This window comes from Danio rerio, chromosome 2 (genome assembly GCF_049306965.1).
Source record: "Danio rerio strain Tuebingen ecotype United States chromosome 2, GRCz12tu, whole genome shotgun sequence".
Taxonomy (NCBI): domain Eukaryota; kingdom Metazoa; phylum Chordata; class Actinopteri; order Cypriniformes; family Danionidae; genus Danio; species Danio rerio.
This window is the reverse complement of record NC_133177.1, coordinates 7,531,106-7,555,659: the sequence shown is the minus strand read 5'-3', so window position 1 is coordinate 7,555,659 and position 24,554 is coordinate 7,531,106. Positions and strand designations below refer to the sequence as shown.

General features: G+C 37.5%; 2 protein-coding genes across 2 annotated transcripts in view; both read right to left on the bottom strand.

The window, feature by feature from the left end:
- The window catches only part of xpr1b (xenotropic and polytropic retrovirus receptor 1b), a 573,636-nt gene that overhangs the window by 335,705 nt on the left and 213,377 nt on the right, over positions 1 to 24,554 (bottom strand). The gene's annotated exons all lie outside the window — the stretch shown is intronic.
- On the bottom strand, positions 1,582 to 23,674 carry colgalt2a (collagen beta(1-O)galactosyltransferase 2a). The gene is made up of 12 exons (XM_017352576.3): positions 23,436 to 23,674; positions 20,017 to 20,130; positions 18,407 to 18,524; positions 17,640 to 17,774; positions 14,938 to 15,142; positions 11,816 to 11,935; positions 9,405 to 9,478; positions 9,193 to 9,299; positions 8,946 to 9,078; positions 6,028 to 6,155; positions 3,841 to 4,047; positions 1,582 to 1,946 (listed from the first exon to the last, which is right to left on the bottom strand). The coding sequence occupies exons 1-12, from the start codon at positions 23,663 to 23,665 to the stop codon at positions 1,718 to 1,720; spliced, it is 1,800 nt and encodes a 599-aa protein (XP_017208065.2). The 5' UTR covers positions 23,666 to 23,674; the 3' UTR covers positions 1,582 to 1,717.

The following is a 24,554-nucleotide window of genomic DNA, read 5'->3' as shown; positions in this document are numbered from 1 at the left end:
CAAAATGTGAAGCAGATTGGTTAGTTCTACTTACATGAATCGATGTGCACACGCAGCATTCGGAAAGGTTCCAATGTTTTTAACTAGGTGTACCTGGAAAATGTTAGGTGTGACGTCAAGCGAAGCGGCTTCCAGGTCCAAGCACTCTATTTAACTGTATAGGGAGGCTCAACAAATGCTAATAATTAATGTTTGCAAAGCGATGTAATACTTTCAAAAATCATGATCGCAATATATACAGTTGAAGTCAGAATTATTAGCCCCCCTGAATTATTAGTTTTGTTTATTTTTTTCCCCAATTTCAGTTTAACGGCGGGAAGATTTTTCTCAACACATTTCTAAACATAATAGTTTTAATAACTCATTTCTGATAACTGATTTATTTTATCTTTGCCATGATGACAGTAAATAATATTTGACTAGATATTTTCAAGACACTTCTACACAGCTTCAAAGGACATTTAAAGGCTTAATTAGGTTAACTAGGCAGGTTAGGGTAATTAGGCAAGTTATTAAATATATATATATATATATATATATATATATATATATATATATATATATATATATATATATATATATATATATATATAAATATAGCTAAGGGGCTAATAATATTGACTTTAAAATGTTTATTAAAAAATGTAAAACTTCTTTCATTTTGGCCTAAATAAAACAAACACTTTATTTGTATTAAATAAGACTTTCTGTGGAAGAAAAAATATTATCAGACAAACTGTGAAAATGTCCATCATTTGGGAAATATTTAAAATAAAGATTATGTGGATCGCGGATAAAAGTGAAGAGCGGGGGTGGGGGGGGGGTTGTTTAACGGGCCTTTCATAATGTCTCTAATAGTCCCTAAAAGTATGGGCCCTTACAATCATCCTAACTTTACGCCCTCTAGCGGCGCCCCTGCCAATTAGGTAGGTAGGGCGATATTACAGCTTCATATCACACATGGGTAGCATATTGCGTCATCAAAAGGTTTTTGAATGGGAGGTAGAACAATCTCACAAGGTGACAAATCGACAGAACATGTTTGGTTTTTTTTTTATAGAAAACAGCAAATATGTTTAATAATATTTTACTAGACTACTTGGAATGGCATGAGGGTAAGCAATTAACAGAAATTAAATTTTTGGGTTAAGTCCATAGTTTGGTCACTGAAACAGGGGGGTTTGGGGGGAGGGTGAGAAACGTCAAAACAACATGTATGGGGGTATAGCCCTCTAAATAGTGAGAAATGGTTTGCTCTGATCTGTATCTTAATATTAAAAATTAACAGATAATTTAAATATACATTCGACCACCCCTAACGGCCCATACCACTGTGAATGTATAATGCGCCAATCCGACTGCGAGAGAAAAAAATTCAACAGTCTGAAAATGGCGGTTCTAGAGCACCCATAGACTGGTAAGTGTTAAAGACACTTTTCTTGTAATATAGGTGTTTGTTTTGACAAATAGCCTTAAGGTAAAGTCAAATTTGCTGCCTAGTTTGTATAGTTTAACCTACAGAAACATAAAATTGCTAATAAGAGACTGTGGGTCAGAATACACTCAATACTCCAGAAAATACTGAAAACTTAAATACGTTTTGTTATTGAAATAGATGTAATTTAAATAAGTCATAATTTACTGAAGCATCTATTATACGAAGCACTCCCCCCGGTCGTCAATGTAGATAATTAAATAGTCTCTCAATAGGATAGCTTCAGAGTTCATCCTTTGGGCTGCTCTCAGAGACAGATGTGGTGGTTTTTCCTCCACGGATGCGATTACGATCCCAGTCAGTGGACACGGTCTCGTCATCCCAGATGCTGGAGGTCTCCGTGTCACTGAAATAGCCTGCTTCTCCAGTGTAATGTGTGGGAAACAGCAGCAAGGGTTGAACGGAGAAAGCCTTCAAGTTTCTCAATTGAAAATGAGACATGTATTCCTTCCTGCAGACAGAGGGCATACTAGAGTCACATCATAAAAAGAAATAAACAAAATATAGCTTTGTAAATGTCATTATTTTTACAAGACGTCTTATCTAACATGTTACATTTATTCATTTGATCTTGTTATTAATGTGGAACACAAAAGAAGAGATTTTGATGAATGTTGGAAACCATTGTCTTCCAGTAGAGAAAAGGAAATGGGATGGAGGCTACTGTTTTTACAATTCATCAAAATATCTTCTTTTGTGCTCAACAGAGGAAATGGAAATTTTTGGAACAAATGATCGAGGGATAAGTAAAGGAGCAATAGGGTATATGCCGAGCTAGTGCTGTTCCCATGCTGATTCACTTCCGGTGACCTGTTATTGTGAACTTTTTCGATTTTATACGGTTCCTTATACAGCATCGATGTTGTAATGTCATTAAAATACATTCAGTTAAATAAACTTTAGCATTTATTAAGTTGCTTAAGCGTAAACCTTGACAAAAAACTGTTTACTCGCATGCGCCCGCCAGAATTGGCAGGCTAACGCAGAAGCTCCATTGAATATACTGTGGTAAAATAAATGCTCATATTATAAAGATATGGTGGGGAAAATGTAATTTAATGCAGTGCTTCTTGTACAATCTGAGACCCACTTTAAATGGGATATCACTCAGCTAGTGGAGATCGCTGATTTTTAAAGAAAACAGACCTTAAACACACCGGATTTTGCATTGGCATTCAATTCGCTGGAAGCGCTTAACCCAGGTTACTGGCAAATTAAAAGTCCTATTAGCATGCTTCGGCACATACCCCATTCAGATGCCACATTATGGATGTGACATTTGCAGTGAAAACTCTACATAAATTCACATAGAAAATGTATGTTTACATTTACATTTAACATTATATTGAAACTTTTGTTTATATTTTCCAGAACAACTGACTACAGAGTTAAGGGACCAGAAAAATATCAATCTGCAAACATGTTTTGTACTTTAAATGAGGAAAATAAACATGCGTTATGGATGTGACCAAAAAAAAGTCTGCAGGTTTACAGTATACAACATACTTTGTTGAAATTATGTGAATTTAACTGCACCTACCAAAGAAAATAATAATAATTAAAATGATAAGAGTTGTCTCACTATAGAACAAACATGATTGGTTTTATTTAATTTAATATTTTTACATTTATGAGCAAAAAGTGTTGTTATGGATGTGAAATCTCTCCGTTATGGATGTGACTGATGTGAAATAGCCACTTGTGTGATTTTGGTAAACCAAACAGAACAGTTTGAAAACATTGACAGATGCATTTTTGAGTATTTCTAAAGTCCTGAAAAACACTTACCCCCCCCCCCAACACACACACACACACACACACACACACCCTCCAAAAAAAAAAAAAAAAAAAACAGAAACAGTTTTGGTATTTTGGTGAAAACTTAGATTTTTTTTGTTCATGGTTTTTACTGGTTTTAAAATTCCTCAAAATGTCTTCCTTTGTGTTCAACAGAGGAAATGGAAATGTTTGGAACAAGTGAGGGATAAGTAAATGATGACTGAATTTGTCATAATGTCAATTTATCTTGAAAATGTGATGCAAAGCCGCTAAATTGAAATAATGTCAGAATTCGATCATTTATGTCATGTAAACGTTTCGTGGTTCAGTATACTATGCCACCTATTATTATCGCAGACACTAATAAATATATATAAAAACCCCTGTGTGTCTTTATGAACTTTTCCATGGAAACCTTGATAGATGTATATCCCATCCATCCAATCTAGCTAAACATTACTGTAAAAGGAACCTCATGACATTGAAAATAGTCACCAGCAGTTTATTACTGACTGAAAAACCTTTGCCATGTATGTAGCCAATTGCCAACATCTACCAGTGCTTACTTGGGGTGCTTGTTGAACATAACAGGTAGAAACTCGTCAACGGGCAGCATCTTGCTGAGAGGCTGAGCTTCCAGAAGTATCTTTGCTCCTTGCAGTGAAAGGGCATATCCCAATGTCCAATACGAGTAATCTGGGCTCACCAGGTTCTTCACTCCCTCCACCCAGCGCTCCGGATGCTTGATTTGCAAACGCTTACGTCCCACATAACTTGAAGAGAAAAATAAAAATGGGGAAATAATCAGTAAATATGAAAATTACTTATTAACGATGACATTTCGGTTTTATTTTGGTTTCATTTTGGACTTAAAGGTTCACGAAACACCAAAACTTTTTTTGAGCTGTTGACAGTCGTATATGTGTCCCACACTGAGAAAAACACTATTAGGACACCTATATTTCACTAAAAAGTGTAAATTGGTTGTTTTTGCATTATTTCAAGCAAATTCGTACTTCCGGTTTGAAACGAATTTTTGAAGCTGCGTCACGGCTATGAGATAATAGCGTGTATTCCAGCGTGCAGACTGGGCGTCTGTGCCAGAGAGAGTCTTATTACGTCTTACAGTGTGCTGCATTAATGCATGAGTAAGGCTTGGTTCAAACCAATCAGCGCGCTCTATTGTGCAACTTCATTAATATTCATTACTGTCACAGTGTTTAGACGACAGAGACGCCACGTTGTGTTGGCAAAACAAGCGTGAAGTGTTGCTTTTATAGTTTTCTGCAGTTAAGTTTCGTTTTCATTTTCTCTCTATGAGAGCGCAGCTGGAGTCACGTGTGGATTAACAGTGTACGCGACGCTCGACAACAATAACTTACGTGTCTAAGGAGGATTATTGTTTACCTGAGAGCTGTTCTCATCTGCAAACGCTGAGATCCGGATTCGCTTGTAGTCTCCTCTTAATAAAGACGCGGCTCTAGTTGCTGGTGATTGTCCTGTCTCTACAGATTTGGTAAGTGAGTGACCAGCGCTCTTTGTTTATTCAGTTTGTTCGTATCGAACTAACTATTGCACCGAGTGTCAACATGTTAGCACCACAACTAAACTATTACCATCGTGTTGGATTTTCACCACATTTTGTGACCGGAATAACACACGCGGCTTTCTGACGCTACCTGCCGTGTTCATCTAAGTTTCCGGGAAATGCGGAGGGTTTTTTTCTCTCATTCGCCGTGCGGTATCAAACATTGCATGAAAAATACACGCTTAGAGCAGTTTCTTGAATCAAATATCTCGTTTGTCGCGAGGGACATGAATGAATTCCCTGAATGAAAGAGCCAAACTGCAGTTAAAGTCCAACATTTAATAATTGGGCAAATAATTCGACTACAGATGTCCATGTAAACACAGTCACTTTATCCCTTGTGTGTGTGTGTGTGTGTGTGTGTGTGTGTGTGTGTGTGTGTTTGTGTGTGTGTGTGTGTGTGTGTGTGTGTGTGTGTGTTTTGACTCTGAAAGTCAGCGCGTGCCCAAATAGACACTCCCACACCATGCCTCTTTTCTTTCTCTGACACTCCCCCCTAAACAGAGCTGGACACGCCCACTTTTCTGACTTTTTCCAAAGTAGAGGTGTGAAAACACCCTGCTGAAACGAGGGGGTTTCATGGCCCTTTAAAAATGATCATTTACCACATAGACTTGGAGGTCATTCATTATCCTGCAGAGCTTAGCTCCAATCGAACGCACCTAACCTAGCTAATCAAGCTTGTAATTGATAGTTTTCAGTCACATGACCTGTGCAGAGACCTGGCGGGCAAAAAAATTGTGGTTCGTAATAGCAGCTACATGGGATCTCAATAGAAACGCAGCACAAACCGGTCATTTTCCATCTGTTTCAAGCTACTAACATTTGAATCACATATCAACAGAACAGAATCACCATATGATCACAAACTGTAAAGTGTGGGCACTTGCAATCTATATACTGCACCCGCAGTCATTTAATGGTTTGAAGTTGTCGCAGGAACTGCGTCACCAAATTCTTGGTTTGACATTCATGGCAGCTAAAGTCACACTGCTGGAAAGTGTTTGAAATCTTCTGACAAAATCTGATCGCAACGGCCATTAAGTGGCTGTTGGTGAACATGTCAAACCTATCAAAAGCCTAGGATTCCAGGAATCTTAAGACCGTGGAAGGAGCTAGAACTGGATCCAGAAACGAGAACTGTAAAATTATTATCACAACTCACATTAAGTCCCACTGGAGGCCTGATCGCTTCACATCCTCCATGATGGTGTTGAGGCGGCTCTTAAAGTTTGTCTCAAACCTGACATCGTCCTCCAGTACAAGCACCTGCTGTTGCTGGAGCTCCACCACCTGTGGGCCACAAACAGCAAGAAGAGTTTATAGATGTGGACACACACATTTAAGAGATAGTTCAGCCAAAACTTTTATTCAGAATTGCGGTTAATTTAGGGCATATTCACACTATGCTATCCGAACCGTGCCCAGGCCCGTTTGCCGGATCGTTTGAGAAGTGTGAGGCGGTATCCACACTAAGTACAGTTGCCTCGAACCGGGCCAAAGCACGCTTGTCCCCCGTCCCGTCTCCCCCGACGGCCCGCACTCACACCACAATCGGGCCTCGGCACGCTTACGTCATCGCTGCTGCGCTGTTCAGTGAGAAGCGCTCTCTCACTCAGCAGCACAGTGGAGATTTCTGTAGTTATATCGTTTCAGTTGTTTGATATGCAGTGACATGCAGTCAAATATTTCGCCAAACAGTCCTTAGGGACACGGTGACACACAGTCAGATATTTCGACGAACAGATCCACTACTTTTGGCGCTCATAAACAATTATAAAGCCCTCGTGCTGCAGGAATGAGGAGATCTGCTGAAGGTGCGCAGCTGTCGTGCAGTGAGGAGTTTGCGTCTTTAATAATCTATGACAGTTTGCGTTCACTGAACAGTAAGAATGATTCATAAATCCATATGAAACAGCCCCTTTAAAGTCACGTCTCGCTTTCAGTTTCGGGCTTTGGTGTGTTTTGCACTCACACTACAAACGTACCGCGCCAAAGCCCAAGTGAGCCGCACTCAGGCCCACCTCTTCCAACCGGGCCAGAACCGGCCAAGTGAACTGTGCTTGAGCCCGATTCAGCGCACTCACACTTCTCAAACGATCCGGGAAACGGGCCTGGGCACGGTACGGATGGCATAGTGTGAGTAGGCTCTGAGTGCTCTGAATCTGGCTCAGGTGCGGTTCATTTGAACGGCCCTGGCCTGGTTGGAAGAGGTGTGCCAGAGCGTGGTTCACTTGGGCGCGGTACGCTTGTAGTGTAAGTGCAAAGCGTGCCTGAGCCTGAAACTGAAACCGAGACGTGACTTTTAAGGGGCTGTTTTATATGAATTTTTTAATAATTCTTACTGTTCAATGAACGCAAACTGTCGTAGGTTATTAAAGTTGCAAACCCCTCACTGCACGACAGCTGCACCTGCAGCAAATCCTTCTAATTCCTGCAGCACGAGGACTTTATGATTGTTTTTGAGCGTCAAAAGTGGCCGATCTGTTCGGCGAAATATTTGACTGCCTGTCACTGCATCACAAAGGACTAAACCGATATAACTCAAGAAATTTTCACTGTTCAGTGCTTACTGAACAGCGTATCATCAATGACGTAAGCGTGCTCAGACCGGACTACGATGTGAGTGCCGGCCGTCGGGGGAGACGGGCAGGGGGACAAGAAGGGCTTCGGCCCGGTTCAAGGCAACTGTACATAGTGTAAATATGCCCTTACTCACGATTAGGCCTTAAGAAATAGGAACTGTTTTCTTCAGGAAATCAGAGGCTCACTATTTATATTAAGTGGCCATAATTAACAAAGTACAATGTACTTATTATGCTCAAATTGCAGCACTTCTGGTGCTATGGACCCTTTTCACATTTAAAGGTCATCAGCATCTTAAATCCTTGAAAGTTTTTAACATTATTTTCTTTTAAACATGTACATTTATATGTATTCACATATCACATATGTATTGTATCATCTTTAGATAAAAAAAAATGAATGTTTGAATGAAACAAAATTACAAAGAATTAATTACCGCTCGTGCGCTGCGTTTGAAATGCAGTGCCTAAATAAATAAATTTGAGATTGTTCTTTCCTCAGGCTGCTAAAAGTCTTGAAAAATGCCATTGTGAAGTTTTTTTTTTATTATTTTAGCTAATAGGGTTGTTTTTGTACTCTGCCATTCACTGCGCTCTAAGTTTACCTTACTATGACGACTTCAGTTGCTGAGAAACCCAAAGATTTGAAAAGGGTCCATTGAGGTGGAAAACGGGTAAGGTGAGTGACCATTTTGGTGGTATGGATAGGTTTAAAGGTGGGTTAAAGTGTACAGGAAGGATCAGTAGTGTAATTCTAGATGTAACTATAGGAATTAATTACAAATATACAATAAAAAATATATATATATATATTTTGCTGCTTTTTTAAACCACTTGAGTGGTTTTTTGAGTGGATGTTAAAGTTGCTGTTCAATACACTTAAATTTGTAAAAACAATTTGTGTTGAGACAATGACAAATTTAAATACAAGTACATAGTAAATAAGGCCACCTAAGATAAAGTGGGACCTTCAAGACACTACAAATTAGATTTTATTTATCTTGTTTTTTTTTTTTTTTATAAAAAAACAAACAATTGTGGACTAATTTTAAATGGCATTTAAAGGATAAAAATCTTGAAAACGGTGCTAGAAAAATAATCTCTGTTGCCGTAAGTGGAGAAATATAAATAATTGACACTTTAATGACATTTTTGTTCTCTTAAAGAGATGTTCAAAATAAAAACGTACTTGTTTTTTCACCCTATTGAACACTAAAGAAGACATTTTGAGGAAAGCTGAAAACCTGTAGCCATTGACTTCCATAGTAGAAAAAACAAAAGTATGGAAATACTATCAATTGTTACAGGTTTCCAGCTTTCTCCAGCTTTTGTGTAAAAGGTAAAGGGTAAAAGTAAAAGGTGTGAAAATCATGGCAAAATGTTCATTTTTGGGTGAACCAAAAATGTGAATTTTTTTTTAAATTGACCCACAAATATGTGGTTAAAATGTAGAGTTTTTGTAGAAGCTGATTGTAATGCATTCCTCTTTCCTTTGTACCTTTTTCCAGATGTTATAATGACTAAGGAAGCAGCCAATTTCCCCCTTAGTCAGCACTCGGTCAGAGTACGGATCTTTAAAACCAGGAAGCATCTCAATTCCTAAAGTCCTGAGCTGAGTTGAATTCATGGCTCTGAGGAGAAACAGAAAGAAGTCATTTTTGACAGCGGCATGTTGTGTAACTGTAAGATATAATTAATATTCAATATACAAATTAAATGAAGAAGAGTGGGTTATAATATCATACTTGCCATCCACCGCATCGGTAAGGGTGACGTCTATGCCCAGGACTTCCAGCGAGCGCAGCATACGATCTCTACGATCTTCCCGACGCTTCAGATTGATCAGGTAGACCTTAAAGGAGGAACGGATATGACACAAAAAAATTCATTTAATGTGAGTATTAACACAAAAACTGAATATGTGACAACATTCTATTGCAATTGTCTGCATCTATACCTGATTGAAAGCCATGGTGTCTTTGGGTTTGGAGACAATGTGCAGATACTGTGAAGTTTCCATTTTAAAGTCAACTGTGGAAAGATGAACTTCAGATTATTTCTCTTTTAACCACAAATGAAATATTTTTTTCTGGCAGAAAGATATTCATAAGAGATATGACATCATACAATAGTGCTTTGTATTTCTTTTTTTTAAAAACAACCTAATTAACATCTACAGTTCATCCGGAAAGTATTCATAGTGCTTTACTTTTTCCACATTTTTAAATTTTTTTTATTATGTGTTACAGCTTTATTCCAAAATGGATTAAATTCATTTATTTCCTCAAAATTTACATGCAGTACCCCATAATGACAATGTGAAAAAATTATTTTTTTTGAAATTGTTGCAATTTATTAAAAATAAAAAAGCTGGGGTGACGCAGTGGCGAAGTGGGTAGCACGTTCGCCTCACAGCAAGAAGGTCGCTAGTTCGATCCTCGGCTCAGTTGGCATTTCTGTGTGGAGTTTGCATGTTCTCCCTGCGTTCGCGTGGGTTTCCTCCGGGTGCTCTGGTTTCCCCCACAGTCCAAAGACATGTGGTACAGGTGAATCGGGTAGGCTAAATTGTCTGTAATGTATAAGTGTATGTGTGTGTGTGTGTATGTTTCCCGGAGATGGGTTGCGGCTGGAAGCGCATCCACTGCGTAAAAACTAGCTGGATAAGTTGGTGGTTAACTCCGCTGTGGCGACCCCGGATTGATAAAGGGACTAAGCCGACAAGAAAATGAATGAATGAATAAAAAAGCTGAAAAATCACATGTACAACAGTATTGACAGCCTTTACTCTGAAACTCTAAATTGTGCTCAGGTACATTCTGTTTCCACTGATCATTCTTGAGATGTTTCAGCAGCTTCATTGGAGTTCACTTGTGGTCAATTCAGTTGATTTGAAAAGGCATAAACATGTCTATATAAGGTCCCAGGGTTGACAGTGCATGTCAAAGCACAAACCAATAGGGAGGTAACAATATTGTAAATACCGTCATACCGCAATAGCAATTTCTTTCAATATTACCGTGGGTGCGACTCAAAAAGATCATAAGTTTTTTGGTTGAAAGTTTGCTTAGGCGAATGGAGCGAATGGGAGGTAGCGGAAACTACAATTTTCATCAGCCTCGGCATGGTCATCATCCTTTGCGGTCTGTTGTCACTACAGATCCAGTAATGCAGAAATGGAGGGTGCTGCTAGTAGCGAGGAAGAAAAAGAGCTGGACATGATCGAACCTAAAGTGGGTTTTAAATCAGATGTGTGGAAGCATTTCAGTTTCTCTCTGGAAAGAAACAAGAAAGAAGAAAAGGTGACAGAAAAAAAAGGGTATGCAGGCACTGCCAGACTGTGCTAAAATACAAGTCGGGGAATACGACTAACATGATGAGGATTCTTTTAGTCAAGGGGACAGCAGAACACAGCACACTGCTCAGATTGATGGAGACATTGACTTGTACCACCAAGAGACCTCTATCTCACTCATGGCTTGTCCTTTCGAGTGATGTTTTTTTTTTTACATGGTTTAATATTTTTTTGTTATTAAAATTGAATAATTTAAGTTCCTGTTTGAAAGTTTGCAGATAGATAATTTGTATGTCATTGATCTGTTCAGTGTTGAGGTAACCTGAACCAGACCAGTGCAGGGACCGTCCAAAGGGCATGTGCAGGATAAATTTTTTGAAGAGGGATGGGGAATTGGTGCTGTCGCGCGCGTACTGGTCAGCTGTGTTGTCGCGCGCGTAATCAAGAGCGGTGTTGTCGCGCGCCTATCGAGGGGCGGGACCGAGGGTGTGCCGCGTTGCTTTTGATCATTTTGGAAGGGCATTTTCTATCCAAGACTAAAAAGGGCATGTGCACTGCACAGGTTGAGCCCTATGTGTGCACGTGCCTGACCTGAACATTCTAGCACTTCTTTTGAGTCTCTTTAATAGTTTTGTTTTTCCTTTAAATGATTCAATAAATACTGTACCGTGCCATTCATACCGGGGTATTACCGTATCTTGAAATTTTGATACCGTTACATCCCTACAAACCAAGCATGAAGACAAAGGAATTGTCTGTAGACCTCAGAGACACACTCGAGGTGCACGGCTTGGGAAGGTTACAAACAAATTTCTGCTGCTCTGTAAGTTCCAATGAGCACAGTGGCCTCCATCATCCGTAAGTGGAAGATGTTTGGAACCACCAGGACTCTTCCTATAATAATATTATGGATGTTTGTGTTAGCCGAGTAAAGGTAGAACAGGTGAAAAGATGACTCACAGGTTATTCACTTCCGATCTACTGTATTTACCATCACTAGAAGGTCTCTGGGATTTAAAGCTGATGGGTTTAGCTGTAAAGGCCCTTTTCAATGCTTTACATTTCGTGATACACACCTAGCGCCTCAGTGACAGTGTGGCTAAAACTCTCCACTTCCTCCTCCAGCGTCTGCTTCATCTGCAGAGGCTGTGGCAGATACCCATAATGCTCTCTGTTGCAAATGAACATCTGCACACCTGAGATAAGAATAACAAGGTTTATTACAGTAAATTAAGTCCTTTTTAAAGACCAAGTTAATAAATTTGAAGTGAAACAAACTGAAAAAAATATACAGAAATATGTTGAGAGCTATGATGTCTAGGGAGAACATGACAAGCAACATTTCAACGCAAAAATACAAACAAAATGATCTGACTTTTACTTTAAAATACATTTTTACCATAGTGAAGGTATTTTTTGTGATACATTTTTTATTGATTTTACATGTGAGTGGTCACTGCATCTTTAAAATTTTCTTTCCAATAAACAAAACAAGATTCACTCGTGATAAAGGTATAGTAAATATATACATTATTTACTCACCTTCAAGTGGGTTCAAACTTTTATGAGTTTCTTTATTCTGTTGAATACAAAACCTATTTTGAATAAAGCTGTCAATGGGTACAGGTTTTCAGCTTTCTTTAAAATATCTTTTGTTCAACAGAAAAACGAAACTTATATACAGTTGAGGTCAGAATTGTTAGCCCCCCTGTTTATTTTTTTCCCCAATTTCTGTGTAACGGAGAGAAGATTTTTTCAACACATTTCTAAACAATAATAATAATTATAGGTTAATTAGGTTAACTGGAAAGGCTAGGGTAATTAGGCAAGTTATTGTATAACAATGGTTTATTCTGTAGACTATCGAAAAAAAAAACTGCCTAAAGAGGCTAATAATTTTGACCTTAAAAATGACTTTTTAAAAATTAAAAACTGCTTTTATTCTAGCCGAAATAAAACAAATAAGACTTTCTCCGGAAGAAAAAATATTATCAGACATACTGTGAAAATTTTCTTGCTCTATTAAACATCATTTGAGAAATATTTAAAAATGAAAAAAAAAAAAATCAAAGGGGGGCTAATAGTTCTGATTTTAACTGTAGGCTTGAGCCAACTTAAAGGAGAGTAAACGGTGACAGAAGTCTCCTTGTTTGGGTGAACTATCCCTTTAAGACTTGAACACCTCTGATTTGACCATTTGAGTGCGGAAATAACTTTCACATTCTCATCAGACCCATTGTATACCTCTATGACATTGGGTTAAACCAGTTTGCAACTCTTCATGTGCTCCCTATCGATATATTACATGGTCTGTTGACATTCTTGATTCTGATTGGCTGGAAGGTGTCCAATAGAATTATTATTATTACTATTATTATTATTATTATATATATATTTTTTTTTTAGAATATGCAAAAATCATACAAATACAAGAAAACATCAACAAATAACAAATACAAAGCAACAAAACAAAAACAAAACAACAACAGTATTGTCAGGTACTGGTATGTGCGTGAGTGTGTGTGTGTGTGTGTTTGTGTGTGTATGCATGTAAAGGTAACTTGGTGGACAGGTCATAGTACATACATAAGGAACAATAACAGTCAACAAATGAAGCAAGTGTCACAGATATAAATAAAACAAAATAATATATAATACAAAAATAAAATACAATAGAATTATAAGATGCACAGGTAGTTTCAGTCAGGCTTGATGAAAGATCAATTAAATGTGCCTCTCTCAAACGTTAGTAGAAGTATAACCATAGCAAATCAGTGAGAGTTGACAAAATGATTACTATTTTGACATATAAATATTTAGTTACTGGCAACACAGTTAAAAAAAATCATTTTATTGAATGTTTAGCAGTTTAATAGTCATCTAAAGTATTTATAAGCAGTTTTATTGACCATTTTGAGGAATGTAAATAAAACACATGGTCCTGACGTATTTCCTGTTTTACATTTTAAATTTCCACAGCTTCTGAGCATCCAAAAAGTTCCACATAATGATAAATAATGTTACAATAGCTGTTACAACATCAAGTTATGATCGAATCGCCTCTTGCTACAGATATGAAATAGTTAAATGAAAATGTTAACGGGCCAATGACATCACATTGAAATGGTCTATACTTTCAAGACTGCATTATAGTGATGACTAATAAACACAATAAAAATTGCGGCACGTCTCTAATTTAAATCAGTTTCAGGACAGTTCCACACACGGCTGCTAGATGGCGCCACTAATGCAACGAGTTCGTTGTGGAACTCAAAGGTGAAAAGACTACCTACGCACATTATTACTACACTTTATCATTGTATTATGTACACAAAGCATCCCACAGTTTAAAGAAATCAGGAAAATCTTTAATTGTAAAGGTCTAGACACACTAAGCGAACAGTCAGCCGTTGGGCTTCACATCCCTAAATGACGACCTGAATGAATCCAGTAATACAGCTCATTCTCAAGCACGGTGAACACTGAAGGCTCCATTGATGGGGCACACCAGATATATGTACACTGCACCAGCCATTCACATGGACTACACCTCCCGTCATGCTTTGCATTTCACAGCTGAAACTGGTTTGCCAATCTCGACACTGATACACACAGTTGCTGATCACTGACACTCACACATACACACTATGTAAACACCATACCTTCGTTGTTGGATAGTGTTTTGTGTCGTAATCTTTGCCAGTGTTTGTTGTTTTGATTCTCGCACTGTCTACAATGATTGTCTGTTGCGAATGGGAGACATTAGGAGTAGATCAAAATGATTGGTCAGGTTAAGGGATTGGTCAGACAGGCACACATGAAACAGGCGAAGGTGTCGAAAAGCAAGAGAAAGGGTCCAAAGGTCAAAAAGACACAAAGGAAAACATTTAAATATTATTAGTTGTTGCTATCATTGCCAGGCGTTTTTACTTTTTTTGCCTTCCTGTGCCGGCTTTCTCTTCTGATTGTTTGCCGTCCATCTCAACCCCTTCGCCTGTTTTACAGATTATGCTTGTGGATTATATCTGTTGTTGTGTATGCTGGTATTTGACCCCAATCCCAATCCCTTAATAATAAAGAGCTCTCTAACTCCTCTTTTGGGAAATTTAGGAAATTGTAAGCTGTTCCCTGGTTTTGACCTCCACTTGACTGTTATATCATTATGTTAATCATGTTATATCAAATGTTATATCATTACCTGTTTGTCTTGCAGAAAAAGCAAATGCCATGATATCATCGAGGGCCCAAAGATAGTGATGGTGCACGGGGTAAAAGGCCAGCAATTCACTAGCTCTGCGGCGCAGGTCTATCAACATTGTGGAGTGAATCATGGGAACCGGGTGACAACCGGTTCGCTTCCAGGTTCGAATGGGTACATAATGTGGTGTTCGCTTATAATAGCCCTGCAGAAAGAAGAATCAGATATTTTCGAGATTACCAACACGTGGTGCAGAAAAACTAACCCTCAAAAAATTGTGCAGACAAAATGAGAAACAATGAATAATACATAATACAGCTATTCTAACTATTACATATGACTACTGAAGTACTGGCATACCTTTAACCTCACTTCTGTTACTGCAAAAAAATGTATGCGGCAGCATTGATTATAACACCTGAATGAGAGTGTAGTGCCTAGCCATAATGAAAATAGGAACTTTTAATTTTCTGTTGGTCCTAGCACACAATGGAACTATTAAAGAGTCCGGATTTTAATAGAAATATGACAAAAACCCGTTTTTTTTTTTTGTTTGTTTGTTTGTTTTTTTGAAAGAGATGCTAATGGTCTAATCTGATTGAGTAATTTATGCTAAGCTAAGCTAAAAGTGCTCTTACCAGACCCATAGATTGGTTGTATGGATTTTAAAAACTGATAAAGCTAAATATTTCATGCTTTAAATAGTAAAATGATCAAAACAAAATTCAAATTTCTAAGAGATGCTAATGGTCTAATCTGATTTAACGATTTATGCTAAGCTAAGCTAAAAGTGCTCTTGTCAGACCCATAAATTGAATGAGTTTGTAAAACTGGTGGAGCTTTAATATTTCAAGCTTTAAATAGCAAAATGATCAAAAACTCTTTTTTTTTTCAAATTTCTTAGAGATGCTAATGGTCTAATCTGATTTAATGATTTATGCCATGCTAAGCTAAAAGTGCTCTTGCCAGACCCATATAATGGCTAAATGGATTTTAAAAACAGCTAAAGCTAAATATTTCAAGCTTTAAATAGGAAAATTATTAAAAATGTAAAAAAATAAATAAAAATTTGAGAGAAGCTAATGATTAATCTGATTTAACGATTTATGCTAAGCTAAGCTAAAAGTGCTCCCACCAGAGATCGGCTGAATGGATTCAAAATTTGTAAAACTCCACTGTTTAACTCTGGAGGAGTTGTAAAATAACGTATTTTTATTTTAGAAATGGAGTGTTCCTTTAACTTAATTACTCAATTATTATATCCACTTTGTAAAATGTAATATGTAAGATGAACATCTGGTCGTCCAATTTCAAGATATGATTAACTATAAAAAAAAAAAACAGCTCATTATGCTGCCTGAAATTTCACATTGGTGTATTAAGTTATATTATTTTAAAGTACAGTTAACGTACAGTGTTTGTCTACTTTATTATAGAGGAAATGGATTAGATTAAAAGGTGTTTGCATTTTGCATAGCAACAAGTAATACTAGACTTGATATTTCAATACTAATGAAGTGGGGTCAGTTTTATTTTTGCTAAATATGGCACAATAAAAAAAATGGGCATTTACTGTTTTAAAACACATATTTAAAAACATGAGTGGAACTTATGGTGTCGATATAAATGAATAATAATTTACTCCGTTTTTATCAATGAGACTGGCCATTTGTATAATAACTAATAATAAGGATTTTTTTCAATGCTATATAAAAACCCTGTTTTAAAGGGATAGTTCACACTGAAAAAGAAAATTATGTCATCATTTACTCACACTTCACCTGTTCCCAACTTGAGTTTCTTTTGTTGAGCACAAAAGTTTTCAGTTTTTTAAGACTGTAGCAGTCTCATGATCACTAATGGTGTAGCATGTGCAGATCGCTTGGGAACTACACATATGACAATTTAATGAACTATAACTCCCATCATGCACCCTAGACACACCAGTTCCTGATTCCCCCTGATTACGCACACAGATATTGCTTTCTCTTGTTTGTCTGTAACACTACATAGCATGTCTTTGGCTAGTTTTTCAGTGTTCTGATCCTTGCCCTGTTTTACCATTTATTTTGATTCACTGCCACCTGTACTGACCATTTGCCTGTTTTTGACTACGATCTGGGATTTTCTGTATGCTTCTGTTTGCCACCATTTTGACCATTTACTTCCAGAACATTATTTTTTTCTACTATTGAAGTGAATAGTTACCAGTTTCTAACATTTTTCAAAATATCTTCTTTTGTGTTCAAGAGAAATAATGTCATTTTTCGGTGAACTATCCATATAAAGTTTATTATTATTATTCAACAAAGAGTTCACTGGATGTGCATGACTGAAATAATCTTCACTTGTTTTCACGTCAGGTCATTTATCAGTCGCATTCAGAATGATTCAATTCAAGTTTATTTGTAAAGCGCTTTTCACAATACTTAACAATTTTCACACATTAAAAAATTACAATCAAAATCAGAAAAGTTTAGATATTAGCTACCAAAATGGATCTCTATAGCCAAAGATTAGCCAACTGCCTAAATAATGTTAGAGTCTATAACCTGTTGGAATAAATTTGGTAAAAAAGTTTGAAAATAGACTTCTGTTGCTCCAATGAGACCATATAATGACTGAGATCTGGTGTTCACTATGCTAGTTCCGTAAATATGAATGGAAGTCTTTGTAATGAAAGATGAAAAGGCGTATTGTACCTGTGAGGTCATGCCACACCAGAAGTTTGAATAGAGCGTTCTTGAGTCGAGCATTGGAGCCACCAGCGTCCGATTTTCAGAAATCAGTTGATTCAGCACTTGTGTGTTTGTAAGCAGGTTATCACTGTCTGTGAACTAAGGGGGAAAAACATGCAAACAATCATACAAATCAATCAGAAATCATTCATTCATTCATTTTCTTGTCGGCTTAGTCCCTTTATTAATCCGAGGTCGCTACAGCGGAATGAACCGCCAACTTATCCAGCACGTTTTTTCGCAGCGGATGCCCTTCCAGCCGCAACCCATCTCTGGGAAACATCCACACACACATTCACACACACACATACACTACGGACAATTTAGCCTACCCAATTCACCTGTACTGCATGTCTTTGGACTGTGGGGGAAACCGGAGCACCTGGAGGAAACCCACCCGAATGCAGGGAGAACATGCAAACTCCACACAGAAACGCTAACTAAGCTGAGGTTCAATTTAGCAACCCACTTCTTGCTGTGAGGCGACAGCACTACGTACTGCGACAGTGCATCGCCCTAATCAGAAATAAGATCCCCAAAATACTATCAATCTAAAAATGTCTGTATCCTTCCATCGTTCATTTTACTTCGCCTGTCTCTCTCTCTCTATGCCTCTAGGGATGACATACCTTGGAATTTCATGACTGACCAATCAGAATCAAGTATTTTAGACAGCAGCGTAATAATTGCACTAAACAGTTATGATATGGCACAATATTAAGTAATCTGACCAGGACGTAGTCTGCCCACTGCGCCCGGGCTGATTTAAGTGCCGCCTGCCTCAGCTTCATCACATGAGTGAACCGAGTCTCCGGCCAGTGCTTGGGGCCCAGCTCATCCACATAAGAACTATAAAACATGGAGAATGAGACATGTTGGTTCCACATTTGGTGAGTGTGCATCAATCCTACACAACAGTAAAGGAATAGTTTACCCAAAAAAGAAAATTCTGTCATTAATTTATCACCCTTCACTTGTTCCAAAACTTTATACATTGCTTTCCTCTGTTGAACACAAATGAAGGTATTTTGATGAAAGCTGGAAATTGACATCCATAGTGTTTGTTTTTTTCTACAATAAATGTCACTGGTTACAGGCGTTCAGCTTTCATTCATTCTTTTTTTTTTTTTGGCTTAGTCCCTTTATTAATCGGGTCGCCACAGCGGAATGAACCGGCAACTTATCAAGCATATGTTTTACGCATATGTCACACATACCTGTCAACCCTCCTGTTTTTCCCGGGATTCTCCCATATTTTAAAGTTCTATCCTGCTATCATCCCATAAAGGTATTTTGCTGTATTTCTCCAGTATTTTCAGTCTTTCTCTGAAGGGTGGCAAGAAACATTAAAGAGCCAAGCCTTCCTATACGAAACCCATACCGCCGAACCACTAGTGGCCGCCCCTTGCTCTTAAATGTTATTCTGTTATGTGCTTTCACTTTGTTTATGCACGAAAACACTTTGAAATAAATAAAAAAAGGCGCGATTCCCCTTCCTTTTCATTAAAGGTGCCGTCTCCCCTTCATATGCTATCCTTAAAAATTGTCATAGCCTGTAGAGGTGCATGACTGTCAGCTGACGCTCTGTATAGTTATAAATAGACACTGTTTCCCAAACGGATTCTGTACACACGATTAGAAGCGGATTGAAAGTCTGGCTTTTGGGTGCGTGTTTAAACAAACATATACACATAATTAATAATAATATCATCTAAAGATGTCGATTTTGGTGTTTTTTTTTTTTTAAACACAACTAATTTCATCTTAAATAAGCATAAAAAGTTAGGAAAGCAGTCGAATGCCTTTATTCTATTGTTAGATGTGTGCATTTTTAAAGTGACACTTGTTATTTAATGTAATCAAACGAAAAAATCTAAATAAAATAAGAGATTATTTGTTACTTTACTTATTATGGTATGCATATCCCTTATTTACACATTCCAATGTTGACAGGTATGATGGCACACCACATGTCTTCCTCCGGAGCACTCAGAGAAAACCCATGTGAGCATACGGATAACATGCAAACTCCACACAGAAATGCCAACTGACCCAGCCGGGGCTCAAACTAGCAACCTTCTTTATGTGATGCGATTGTGCTACCCACTATGCCAACATGACGCAGTGCTCAGCTTTCTTCAAAATACATTCTTTAGTGTACTGGGATTGGAACCACATGAGTTGAGTTGAGTTGAGTTGAGTTGAGTTGAGTTGAGTTCAGTTGAGTTGAGTTAACAACGAGTAAATGTTCATTTTTGTGTGAACTATCCTTTTAAATGTCTATTAATAATAGAAGTTGGTTCTCTGTAAGAAATGGTTGAGCTTTGTAATGTGTTGTCACCTCTTCTCCTGCTCCATGGTGTGCAGCTGTACCGAATGATACAAATCCTCCACTCCAGCGATCCATTCACGCAGCATTCCAGTGGTGTTGTCAGTATTGTGGTCAGTAGCAGCCCTGATGAAGAGGAAGTCCAAATGAGGACCAGAAGGATGTTTACATTTAAAGGGGACCCTTTCTACAAGATGTAAAATTAATCTCTGATGTCTCTAGAGAGTGTTTGTGAAGATTCAGCTCAAAATAACCCACAAATATTGTTTCACAACTTGAAATTGCCCTGCTTAGGCTTTGATCCTATTTGTAGAGTTTTGGTTTCTGTCGCTTTAAATTCAAATTTGATGCTCTTTTTCTAAAGAGGGCGGAGCTACATAGGCCTATGTGTCAGCATAGTGTCAGATTTAAAAACAAGACTAAAGTGCTAATGGGGGAGAGATCAACACTAATATGAGCAAAGCTTTACCCCTATGATGACACATACACTTTCATAGACTGTTGCCTGTTTAAACTCCTCATAATAGTGTTTTTACATAATAGGCCCCCTTTAAAGGGATAGTTCACCTAAAAGAAAATAATTCAACATTTACTCAGCATTAACTTGTTCCAAACCAGTTTGCTTCTGTTGCTGAACACAAAATGTTTGGAAGAATAGGAAACCGGTAGTCATTTACTTTCATAGCATTTGTTTTTTCTCACAACTGATTTCAATTATAGCCAGTGGTGTGAAGTAACTAATTACGAATACTCAAACTACTGTAATTGAGTAGTTTTTCTCAGAAATTGTAATTTAGTATAAAGTTTTTATATGTGTACTTTCTTCTAAGTTCATTTTTTATGCCATATCGGTACTTTTACTCCACTACTTTCCTTCAACCTGCAGTCACTATTTTATTTGTCTATGGGGATTAGAAAAATCAATCCTGTGATTCCTGTTCAATCAAATTGCACATACAGCAGAAGGTAAATCGTATCATGATGATCTACCTCAAGACATGGGCGATTTATAATTGCAGCAAACTGTTTGGAAGCATAAAAAGTGTCCAAGAAGATGTCCAAAATCTTTACACGCAATGACCCAGAGACTGTTTAGATGCATGTCACTGATGAGAAGATGATGGATGTTTTACTGTATGATGACCCAAATGACCGACACCCAGCAGGCACAAGATGTCAACATGATGTCAGATTGACGTTGTACCCCAACATCGTGGGGGGTTTGCTTCTTGTTTGGAAATGAAAATCGAGTTGATGTCAAAACTAAACATTAGGCCGACATCAGCGTCCATCATTAAACCTAAAATCAACCAATTATCAATGTCTAATGATGTTACAGCTTGACGTTGAGTGGACGTTACCACTATGACATCTATTAGACGTTTGGATTATGGTTGCCAAACCTGGCGAATAAATGTCAGTATTTGACATCAATATGACGTTGGTTTAAGATGTTGGCTCGATGTTGGATTTTGGTCACTTTCTAACAACCTAAAATCAACCAATTATCAGCGTCATTTAACGTTGTGATTGGACATCAAAATAATGTTGTCCTTAGATGCTAGCTAGACATTGAATTTGGGTCATCTGACGTCACGCCCTAAATCTAACCTAACGTTAATGTTGCATGATGTTGTGTGCCTGCTGGGCAATAACTAAGTGCACTACAGAATGTTACGTTTACACACATCCACAAATGACATGTAAATGCATCAGCTCTTACAGCGTACTCACTACTCTTGAGTACTTTTGAAAGGACTACTTTTTACTCATACGTCGAGTAATATTTAAAAACAGATACTTTTACTCTACTCGCACTACATCTTTGAGCAGGTAATGGTACTTTTATTTGAGTATAATTTTTCAGTACTCTTTCCACCTCTGATTATAGCTACCAGTTTCAAACATCCACAAATTCAAGAGTTCACACTTAGCTGATGATTGGTAATAAGCTAGTTTGGCATGCTGTCCCGGGAGAGAGCCCCGAGCTCAAAAGATCCTCGAGCCCGGAGCTCCCTCCCGTTGTTGGGCGAGAGGGGAGTTTGAACTCGGGTAGATCTCGAGAACCCCCCCATCCTGCTGCGTAAGGATTGCTAAGGTGATGTGTTGCTGACAGAATTGAATTTGGTGCTAATTTGGTTTAGTCAATTTACTTAAGTCTCATGTGTGGGAGGAAACTGGAGGACCCGGGGAAAACCAAAGCAAGCACGGGGAGAACATGAACTCCGCACGAAAATGCTGTCCGGTTGGGTGGATTCCCGAGTCGGAGGACATTTTTTACTGTGAGGCCACAGTGCTAGCCACTGGGTGCGCCGTGCTGCTCTGTAGAAAAGAGGAGGAGAAGGGGTGGAAGGGGGGATTCTTCAAGACGAAGATGACTAAAGGTAAGATGTTTGGTTATTTATACTGGGTTAGGAATAGTCTGATTGGTGGTTCGTACATTAGCTTGACTCGGGGCCAGCCGTGTCAACCACAAGCACGTGATGCTCTCGAAATTAGTTTACGAATAAACTTCACTAAATGCAGTGTTGATGAGCAGATTATACTTTTTTCCTAATTATCTGAGTATAAGAGTTTGATTTTTCCAATTATTATTTTGAAAACAGTAATATGTTTAAGTCTTGATGTATTGGCGCTGCACTTTCTCCTCCTTTTCTCCCTTTACCCATCCACACATTCTTTCACGTCACTGTGATTCTTGCCATATTTGCTTTTTAGGCTTTCAGGCATATTTCAGACGGGGGTGTAATTAAAGCCAAGCGAAGACTTTAATGTGTGCTCGAATACAAAAACCACAGACACATTCATTTGAATGCTCAATACTTAAAATCCAATGTACATTTAAATGTGTGTATAAAAATGTTTTTAATTCGCGCCAATTTCAACATGTTTATGATGATAGCTAATATTAAAATCAACAAATTTTCATAAAGTATTACAATAATGTGTCAATTTCTACCTTCACTGGCTGAATATGTCTTACAAATTATTTAAAAAATATAAATATATATATATATATATATATATATATATATATATATATATATATATATATATATATATATATATATATATATATATATTTAATTATTAAAATATATACAAAATAATGCATTTTTCATATAAATACATTTGTAGAAAATAAAACTTGAGCACTTAATAGTCACAAAAATACACTGTAAACTATTTCCTTTGTCCAGAGATTGCCAGTAACTTACTGTAAATCTATTACAGCAAAAATACTGTATTCACATATACAGCACTGCTTATCCTGCTGTGTATGTACTTCCAGAATTGTATGTATATCTTTACTGTAAAATATACATTTGTTTTTACAATGCAACTTTAAAATACAGTAACAAACTGTCAAACAGTTCATATTACACATAAATACTGTGTAATTAAAAACAAATCCTTAACAGTGTAGTTACCAGATAGAGATACGGTCCTTGGGATAATCCAGCCTCTCGATGCATCCTAAAAAATAAGGAAGACTGTGTTCGCTGTTTCGAGCCAAAATCGCAATGGCTACTTTGGGGTTGAGTAGAGATGTCTCATGTAGGACAGGCTCCAGGTCAGTGTGAGTATAAATAAATCCGATCCATGACTCTAACATTACTAGTCCAAGCAGAAGCTTTCCAGATGCTCTCGGGTCCATCATAGTGTGTCTGATGGCGCAGAAGCATGTAGTGCTATATATTAGACCAGTGAGAAGTCACACTTGACTGGGGAGATTTGAACCCTATGTGCAACAAAACCACACTCATTTGACGAAGAAAAACTCAAACTCAAAATAGTACTAGTGCACCCTAATTTCATTTACAAAGTTTATTTTCATTCAGCTTAGTCCCTTTATTCATCAGAAGGTCATCACAGCAACCACCAACTTATCTAGCATATGTTTTACACAGCGGATGCCCTTCCAGCAGCAACCCAGTACTGGGAAACACCCATGCACTCTCATTCACACTGCAAAAAATGCTTTTCTTCCTCCCTTTTTGTCTTGTTTCTAGTCTAAATATGTAAAATTTCTTATATCAAGAAGCATTTTCTAGACGAGCAAAGCATATTGTCTTGTTTTGAGAAATAATATGCCAATATTAAAGTAAGTTTTCCTTAAAACAAGCTAAATAATCTGCCAATGGGGTAAACAAATTAATCTTGTTTTTTTCTATTCACGTAAGATTATTTTGCTTACCCCATTGGCAGATTATTTAGCTTGTTTTAAGGAAAATTTCACTTAATATTGGCATATTATTTCGCAAAACAAGACAATATGTTTTCCTTATCTAGAAAATTATACTTGATTTAGGAATTTTTAGATATTTGGACTAGAAACAAGACAAATAATCTAAGTAAGAAAAGCATTTTTAGCAGTGTACACTACGACCAATTTAGCTTATTCAATTCACCTATAGGCTGTAGGGGGAACCGGAGCACCCGGAGGAATCCGTGTCAGTGGATTAGCCACATTTGGGGGCAAAATTGTGCAGAAAACTAGTTTCTGTTGAGAAAATGCTTAGACATGTTTTTGTTAGGCTACTCATTTT

Excerpts from the sequence above, each read along its gene's own strand:
- colgalt2a (XM_017352576.3), bottom strand. The coding sequence starts at position 23,665 with ATGATGGACCCGAGAGCATCTGGAAAGCTTCTGCTTGGACTAGTAATG. Across the intron at positions 18,525-20,016 it reads ACCATGGAGCAGGAGAAGAG|TTCTTATGTGGATGAGCTGG; the intron begins GTGACAACACAT and ends CATGTTTTATAG. Across the intron at positions 4,048-6,027 it reads GGCCTCCAGTGGGACTTAAT|TTATGTGGGACGTAAGCGTT; the intron begins GTGAGTTGTGAT and ends TTTCTCTTCAAG.